At 48.5% G+C, this 8899-nt stretch overlaps 1 protein-coding gene across 2 annotated transcripts in view; it reads right to left on the bottom strand.

Annotated features, from left to right (window-relative positions):
- Rsph9 (radial spoke head 9 homolog) overlaps positions 1-8899 on the bottom strand; it is a 25029-nt gene that overhangs the window by 9176 nt on the left and 6954 nt on the right. For both annotated transcript variants that reach the window (XM_026785567.1, XM_005359847.2), the window contains exons 2-4: positions 7806-7971; positions 3998-4127; positions 2385-2531 (exon numbers count right to left, since the gene is read on the bottom strand). In XM_026785567.1, the coding sequence (XP_026641368.1) occupies positions 2385-2531; positions 3998-4127; positions 7806-7971 (443 nt within the window). The remainder of the gene's footprint in view (positions 1-2384; positions 2532-3997; positions 4128-7805; positions 7972-8899) is intronic.

Below are 8899 nucleotides of genomic sequence, written 5' to 3' on the forward strand. Positions count from 1 at the left end.
GGAGGGAAATGGGAGGCGGTGGCGGGGAGGAGGCAGAAACCCTTAATAAATAAATAAATTTTAAAAAAAAGACAGAAAAAGAAAAGCCACATCCCTCTTACCACAAGGTAGTCAGCCCTCCTAGAGGCTGGGGACATAGGAAAAAGATGACCCTGGTGTCGCCACCCATATAAGTAAGCATTGGGTAGCAGGGTCCTTGGTTAGCCAAGCTTACAAAAGACCTGGACAGGAAGAGCCATCTGCTCGCTCACCCATAAGGCTAATACCACGTTGCCCATCCTCTTCAGGTTCCCTATACCATAAAGCCCCACCGTAATTACCTATGATGGCATCTAAGGCCAATTTCCAAGCTACAGGACTCTTGCTGCCCTCTGCTGTTCAAACTGGGCATTGCCAATGGGTGCTCGCTATTGGGACCCCTTCCCGCCAGCTCTGCACCCCCAGCCCTGCCACCTGCTGCCTCGATTGCTTTCCTCTAACCTTCCTGACAAAGGAGAGTTGTCTTTCTCATTCCAAGGGCACCAAAAGGGCTTGGCACACAGCAGCTGCTCCGTGCTCCGCCGACAGCGAAAGCTTAAGGAATACTGAACACCACTGAGGAATCTGACTACTGACCCACGGCTCTGCCGTCTTCCTGGTGCAAGCCCAAGGCCAAAGAAGTCTTAGCCAGTGCCCTGTGCCTGCCAGGGATCCAGCTCTACAAAACTGCCCATCCCAGGGTATTATTACATGGCAGCTCATTGAAGATATTGGCCTCAGACAACATCACTCCCCCTTCTCTTTCACCAAGACTGGTACAGAGAAAAGCCATGAGCTCTGGGCCTATCTCTGTGGGCTTAGAGAAGAGGCACCAGGATAAGGCCCACTTCAACCATACCTGTTCAGAGGTGACACGGGCCATCCTGAATACTTGCTTTTGACTCAGAAAACAATACTCCTTCCTAAAGCAGAAAGAGCTAAGGAGCCACAAACCCCACCCCTTTAGCCAGGCATCGTGTCCCAGGGGACTCCTCCAAGGGTTCCTGTCCCCACTCTGTAGCCCAGCACGTCATCACTGCCATCTGTCAGTCAGGAGAGCCACTCAGCAGCAGCTCACTCAGCTAGAGAGAGTCTAGAAGGAAACCAGAGTTGTGTCTGATAAGTGAGATCCATTCTGGCCCTATTCACGTCCCCTTTGGTCACAGAAGCCACCTATCCACTACTCACGGTGACTTGGCTCTGGTGCCCCCATGTGGCAGAATCCAGCTGCTCGGGACCGTCATCCAGCCCCTGGCACTGCACTGGCCCTGAGGGTTTTCTGTCCTCCTGTGCACATTGCCTTATGATGTGCATAAGACGTGTGCACAGTCCTGCCTTCAAGCCTCCGCAGCTTCTTCCACCATTTTTTTTACCACCAGAAATATTTTTTTAATTGTGGCTTTTGACTAAGTGGGGTGGCGCATGCCTTAGGAGGCAGAGGCAGGTGGATCTGTGGAGTTTGAGGGCAGCCTGGTCTATAGAGTGAGTCCCAGGACAGCCAGGGCTACACAAAGAAACTGTCTCAAAGAAGAAAAATAAAATCAGGGTTTCATGTAGCTCTGGCTGGCCTAAATTCACTGTGTAGCCAAGGAGGACTTTAAACTTCTGCTCCTACTACATAATGACACCTAGCCTCAACAAAAAAAAAGGAGAAGAAGAAAGGCTGTTACCAGAGGTGGGTTGGATAAAAGGAAGTATGGGGTTATGCCATCAAAGGACACAGGAAGTAGAATGGTAGCAGATAGGAGAAATAAATTTAAAAGGTCTATTATAAAACATGGTAAGTGTAGCTAATGTTGAACATATATGAATGGAGATATATATATATATGGATATAGATATATAAATACAGATACATTTGAGATAGGGTTGTGTGTTGAAGCACAGGTGTCTGTGTCCTAGGTTACAGGTCTGTACCACCCAGCTGGCTTTATATTATACTCTAGGAAACACAGTGATAGCAGACAATTGTGCTCCTTGCATGAAACAAAAACTATCTGGCTGGGCATGGTGGTGCACGCCTTTAATCCACGCACTTGGGAGGCAGAGGCAGGTGGGTCTCTGTGAGTTCGAGCCCAACCTGGTCTACAAGAGTTAGTGCCAGGATAGGCTTCAAAGCTACAGAGAAACCCTGTCTCAAAAATCTGCTCAAATACTCTCACTTGCCGCCTCCCCCCCCCACACACAATAGAAGTGGATTGCCTCAGACCAGACTCTGGGGAAGCCCCACCCTCAAGAGTCACAGTGAGCCACCCATGACTGCCCAGTTACTCAGTTCCAGCCTTGGAAGAAGGAGAAAGGTAGATGTTTGGCCTACTGCTCTGACCTGAAGACCAATCCTGCATCCTGAAGATAAAGCCTGTTACCTTTGGGGATGTCATACTCCAGGGAGTCCATGAAATCCAGAGAAGGGTCCAAGTCTGCCTTCTCGAGCAAGGTCTTGTTCTTCAGGTCAACAGCCTCCCTGAAGTGGAAGTAGGAGCTGAGCTTCTTGATCTCAGACAAGGGCAGGCCTGGAGGAGGGGGGCAGGAGAGCAGTTAACCCAAAGCCCAGGGATCCTTAGTCCTGGCATTGCCACCGTGGAGATGACTGCACAGGATCCCTCTGTCCACCAAAGAATCCAAGACTGAAAAGGAATTCATTCCCTCCGCCCATGCTTGACCCTGACCTCCATCCACACCCCCACCCCAGAAAAAGGAGCAAGGAGGGACAGGGACAGTGGCAAGAAGCAGGCAACTCTGACCCGGGGAATCCCAGGTCACCATACACACTCCTGCCCTCAGGGTCCCGTGACTGATTACCCATTTCAGCTGCACTGCTTGGTTTTAACTGTCAAGTTGACACAACTTAGAATCACCTAGAAAAAGAGTTTGGTTCTTTTTTTTTTTTTTTTTGAGACAAGGTTTCTCTGTAGCTTTGGAGCCTGTCCTTGAACTAACTCTTGTAGATCAAGCTGGCCTCGAACTCACAGAGATCCACCAGCCTCTGCCTCCCGAGTGCTGGAATTAAAGGTATGTGCCACCATCACCCAGCGAGTTTGGTTCTTTTAATTAATATATATATTTGAGACAGAGCCTCATTATATAGCTCTGGCTGGTCTTGAACTCACAAAGAGTTCCTCTTATTTTCTGTTTTTGTGTACTCTAAGCCAAAGTATGTAGTCTCTAAGAAAGAATACATGTTTTATTCTCTATTCCTAGAAAAAAATGTAGAAATTGTCTGTGTCCCTGCCTTCAGAGTACTAGGATTGAAAGCATGAGCCACCATGCCCAACCTGGAAGTCTTAATGAAGAATCGGCTAGAGCAGCGGTTCTCAACCTGTGGGTCTCGACCCCTCTGTAGACCAAATGATCCTTTCACAGGGTTGCAAATCAGATGTTTACATTACAATTCATAACAGTAGCAAAATCACAGTTATGCAGTAGCAACGGAAATAATTTTATGGTGTGGGGGTCACCACAACATGAGGGACTATATTAAAGACTCGCAGCTTTGGAAAGATTGAGAATCACTGATCTAGAGCAAGTTGGCCAGTGGGCATGTCTGTGGGGGATTATATTCATTGTTAATTGAGGTAGAAAGACTCAGCCCATTGTGGGCAGTACCATTCCCTAGGCAGGGAGACCTGAACTATCTGCTAATACAGAAAGCTGGCTGAGCACAAGCAAGCAAGCAGGTGTGCCCAAGTGAGCTCATTTCTCTCTGCTCTCAACTGTGAAGTGACCAGCTGTCTCAAGCTCCTGCTCAGATGGACTGTACCCTCTCCTCCATTTTGCTACTTTCTGTCAGGACACTGTTCACAGCAGCTGAATGAAATCAGGACGCTAACAGCGGCAGCAGGCCAGGAGGCCCACCCGCCTGGGGGGAATGCTATGCACATAGCCACGCTTCTCCAAGGAGGGCAGATACCCTGGTTTCCCAGACATGTCCACCAGAACCTCAGTACCTCCTGCTCTGAGAGGATCCGCAGGACCTCACCTTCAAAGGTCCGGTTGACGTGGGTGACCCCGAAAGGAGTCTTGAAGAGGGCCCCTCGGGGGATGATGGCGACAGCTTTGTCAATCTGGTCAATGATTGACACCAGGCGGGTCTCTTCCTTGATTTGGACCTGGGGTGACAGGAGAGGAACATCCTGCCAGGACACTGTGCCTGCTCACCTCAGGTGAAGGACAGAGATCGGCATGGCTAATTCTTCTCCTCACCAGCAGGGACTGAGACCTGAGTTGTGCTGAGTAAGCATTTGTCTTCCCCTCTCCACACCCCCCCCCACCACAACTCCAGCGCATGCGTGTGTGTGCGCACGCGCGCGTGTGTACAGGTGGCTCAGTGAGGCGCCGGCAAGCCCGATTATCTGATTGGGAGCACATGTAAAAAGCTGGACACTGGGTACAGTGGCACACATCTGTAATCCCAACACTTCTGTGGAGAGACAGAGGGAAAGACAGAACTGCCCAGAAGCTCAAGGTGGTCTACCATAAACAACTCTGCAGGGGCTGGAGAGATGGCTCAGAGGTTAAGAGCACAGACTGCTCTTCAGGAGGTCCTGAGTTCAATTCCCAGCAACCACATGGTGGCTCACAACCATCTATAATGAGATCTGGTGCCCTCTTCTGGCATCTGCATGGAGGCTGAACACTGTGTACATAATAAATAAATAAATCTTTAAAAAAAAAAACAAAAAAAAAAACTCTGCAACAGAAACAGTAGAGACCTTGTCTAAAAAATAGTGGAAGGGGCTGGAGAGATGGTTCAGAGGTTAAGAGCACTGGGTGCTCTTCTGAAAGATCTGAGTTCAGTTCCCAGCACCCACAATGCAGCTCACAACCATCTGTGACTCCAGTCACAAGGTACACAGACCCTACAGTAAAGCAAAGCATTCATACACATCAAATAAATACATTTTCTTTTTTTAAAAGTGCAGAGGAAGAGCTGACTCCCCTAAGTTGTCCTGACCTCCATACTTATACCATGGCTCGTACTTGCCCGAATACACACACACACACTGAGACACAAACACAGACAAACACACAGAGAGACAGACACACTAATAACAAATATATAAAAATCATATATATGGAAAAATCATGTACATTATTCGGATAATATAGAAAAGTGTATTAAAGGGGATTCAAGCCACTCATTATTCTACCTCCCACCTACTAGCATACTGATATGCTTCCTTCTGTTTTTATGAATTTTTATGAAAAAGTAAATTATGAACATATTTAAAGTAAAATTGGGATCACAGTTTACGTAGTGTCCTTCTCTATGCTTGACATCACCAAGTATTTCCCCATAAGGTCACCACACCTTACACAGATGATATTCCTTTGTGGTTCACATCAGGGCAGCAGTAAGAAAAGGGAGCAAGCTGTGCTCAATACAGCAGCCTATGGACAGAGGCATCTGAACCCACAAAGCCACCTGTTGCCTGGCTGACCAAGGAAAGCAGAAACCAACAGGCAGCATGTCCCCAGCCCTGGGGCTGTGAATGCCACCTTGGAGACTCCAACAAGCCTGCAGGAGCAATGTAGTCAACCCGGCTAGACAGGCTCAGAAGAGTGCGTTTATCAGGTGGGAGATGTGGCTGTCACTAACACAGACAAATGGCGTCACCCAATGCAAGGCTGGGTTTTGAATCCAGGTTTGGTTTAGCTGAACGTGAGCTCCCTACTTGTTGGCCCAGTGGCATTTCTAGGAACTGGCCCTTTAGATAAAGTGCACACGTTGGAAATGACGTCAGTCCAAGGCCACTTGGCACGGCGTGTTTGTCAGAGCTGAAACCTGGAAGCTACTTTCCACTAATCAGACTCTGTTTGAACACAGGTACATTCACACACTGGCACAAAAAGCAGGGCAGCTGGTTGGGTGCTGATATAGGTAGGTCTCTAGGAGACACGGAGAAGAGCAATGCACAGCCTGTGGACATACCTCACAGCCGTTCTGTTTGAAAATGGATCGTTTTATTACTTCGCACATGTGGGTGTTTTGCCTGCATGCATGTCTGTGCACCATGTGTGTCTCCGGTACCCGCAGAAGTCAGAAGAGGCTGTCGTCTGTGAGTTCAAGGCCAGCCTGGTCTACAAGAGCTAGTTGCAGGACAGGCACCAAAAAAACTACAGAGAAACCCTGTCTCGAAAATCCAAAAAAAATTAAAAAAAGAGGCTGTTTTATCAAGTCCCCTGGAATTTGAGCTATAGTGGCTCTGAGTCACCATATGGGTACTTAGAATAGAGCCACATCATCTGCAAGAGCAACAGCTGCTTTTAACAACTGAGCCAACTCTCCAGCCCCACATCTTTTAATTTTGTTTATTAAGGAAAATGCATAGAGGCCAGGGGTTTCCTCGCCACTGGTGTCTGGAAATAGCACCTCACTCTTCATAAAGGAGCCAGACCCCCGAGGATCATGGGAAGATGCAGGTTTGGGATGCTGGGCCGTGGATTGTACCCTTTGAGCTCCTGGAGGGCAGTGAGGCTGCTGATGCCGTTAGAAGGATCTGGAGTAGACAGGGACACACACGCTAAATAGTTACATAATGTCCCCTAGAAAGATGGTTTCCCAGTCCAGCAGGCAGGGAACAAAGGAAACTTTATTATATCCCTTTTAGTGCCTATTACTCAGGAAGCATGTGGTGTATTATCTAGTAAAATTAAGATTAGTCCCAAAGGGCTGGTCAGATGGCTCTGCGGGTAATGCACTGATCAAAGCCCAATGATCGAAGTTCAGACTTAGACCTTACATGGAGAAGGATAGCCCAACCCCACATACGAAATAAACAAATGAACTTCAACAGCAGAGTGGTCGCCCAGAATAAATAAGACCCATTTTCGATCCCCAGCATTGTAAAACAATAATAACAAGCCAGGCAATGGTGACACTCACCTTTAATCCCAGCACTAAGGAGGCAAAGGCAGGTATGGTCTACTGAGCGAGTTCTAGGACAGCCAAGGGTATGCAGAGAAACCCTGTCTCAAAAAGAATAATAACAACAGCAACAGATCTCTGTGAGTTCGAGGCCAGCCTGGTCTACAAGAGCTAGTGCCAGGACAGGCTCCAAAACCACAGAGAAACCCTGTCTCAAAACACAAAAAAAACAAACAAAAAAAACCAAATAATAATAATAACAACAGCAACACTATCTGCACGCATACACAGTCCTGGCCCTCAAGATACCGCACGGGCCACTCTCTCCGGCCCCGTGTGGAGCCAGCTTTACCACAGCTGCCTACCCACTCTCTTCGCCCTGCCCCTCAAGTCTCAGCCACTAGTCCAGCGTCCTCCTCTCCATCAGGATGGTGCGAGTGCAGCAGAGCCCCAGCTTCCCCAGGGACTCAGTGCACATCTGGGCAGGAGTGACGATGGTGACAAGACAGCCATGGCGGGACTTGCTCTTGTTTCTACCAGGCTGGAATTCTGTTAGCTTTTTTATATGTTTGAGGGTTTTGCCTGCATGCATGTCCAGGTGCCACTTATGAACCTTGTGCCCACAGAGGTCAGGAGAAGGCATTGCACCCCTTGGAACTGGAGATCCAGTAGTGAGCTTCCGTATGGATGCTGGGACCAGAACCCAGATCCCCTGGAAGAGCAGCCAGCGCTGTAGCCACTGAGCATCTCCCAGGCCCTGGAACCCTGCTCTTGCGTCGATTCAGTTGGGTTTGGCGTGTGAGGCTGGGAGTGCTAGGGCTTTGCCCGTGGTGCTCACACCTTCTCCCATCATGTTGACCCCCAACCCTAATGGGCATCTGCTCAAACCCCTCCCGCACCCTCGCACCCCCGCACTTACCACCACTTCTTCATCAAAGACCTTCTCCGCCTCGGTCACCTTCTGGAGCTCGGTGTGCTCATACTCGTGTGAGGGATCACCCATGAAGCGGCCACTCACCACCGCTGTCTGCGTTGCCATCTCCTCTGTGGCAGGGGGCAAGAGGCTCCACTCTGTGCAGTTCAGGCTGCCAAGGACATCCGCATCACCTTGGGCTCTACTTCTCCTTGCTCCCCCCACTTTCCCTTCTCACAGGGTCAGACAGCCAAAAGCTTTGGGAACACCTCCAACCTGGACCTTTCAGAGTGTTTGTGGTACAGTCCACCCTTACACTTGATGCACTTTTTTGTTTGTTTGTTTGGTTGGGTTTTGTTTTGTTTTGTTTTTGATTTTCGAGACAGGGTTTCTCTGACGTTTTTGGTGCCTGTCCTGGAACTAGCTCTTGTAGACCAGGCTGGCCTCAAACTCACAGAGATCTGCCTGCCTCTGCCTTCCCGAGTGCTGGGATTAAAGGCGTGTGCCACTTGTTTTTGTTTTGTTTTGTTTTTCAAGACTAGGTTTTTCTGTGTAGCCTTGGCTGTCCTGGAACTAGTTCTTATAGATCAGGCTGGTCTCAAACTCACAGAGATCTTCCTGCCTCTGCCTCCCAAGTGTTGAGATTAAAGGTGTGCGCCACTACCACCTAGCTTGTACATTTATATTTATGTATTTTTCACTTGTTTTAAAATATTTTATTTGGGGGGCTGAAGATATGGCAGCTCTTCCAGAGGACCCAGGTTGGTCCCCAGCACCTAAATGGTGGCTTGAAATTGTAACTCCAGTTCCAGGAGATCCTAGTGCCCTCTTCAACCCTCACAACCTGTAGCAGGGTGTGTGTGTCACCTCACCTAGCCAACGCTTATATACAACATTTATGTATCTATGTAAATGTGCTGGTTTGGGGGCCAGTGTTTTGTCTAATAAATTGAGACTTGCTCATACAGAGTAATATAGAGAAGGACCAAGTTCCAAGTTTGCACCCAGCTTCAGAGATAAGTCACCTTCTTAGCAGCAAAACCTACGGTCAACAGCAGAAAGGCTTGACCCTCCACTAGCATAATCTTTTTTTTTTTTTT

The sequence above is a fragment of the Microtus ochrogaster genome, linkage group LG2 (genome assembly GCF_000317375.1).
Source record: "Microtus ochrogaster isolate Prairie Vole_2 linkage group LG2, MicOch1.0, whole genome shotgun sequence".
Lineage (NCBI taxonomy): Eukaryota > Metazoa > Chordata > Mammalia > Rodentia > Cricetidae > Microtus > Microtus ochrogaster.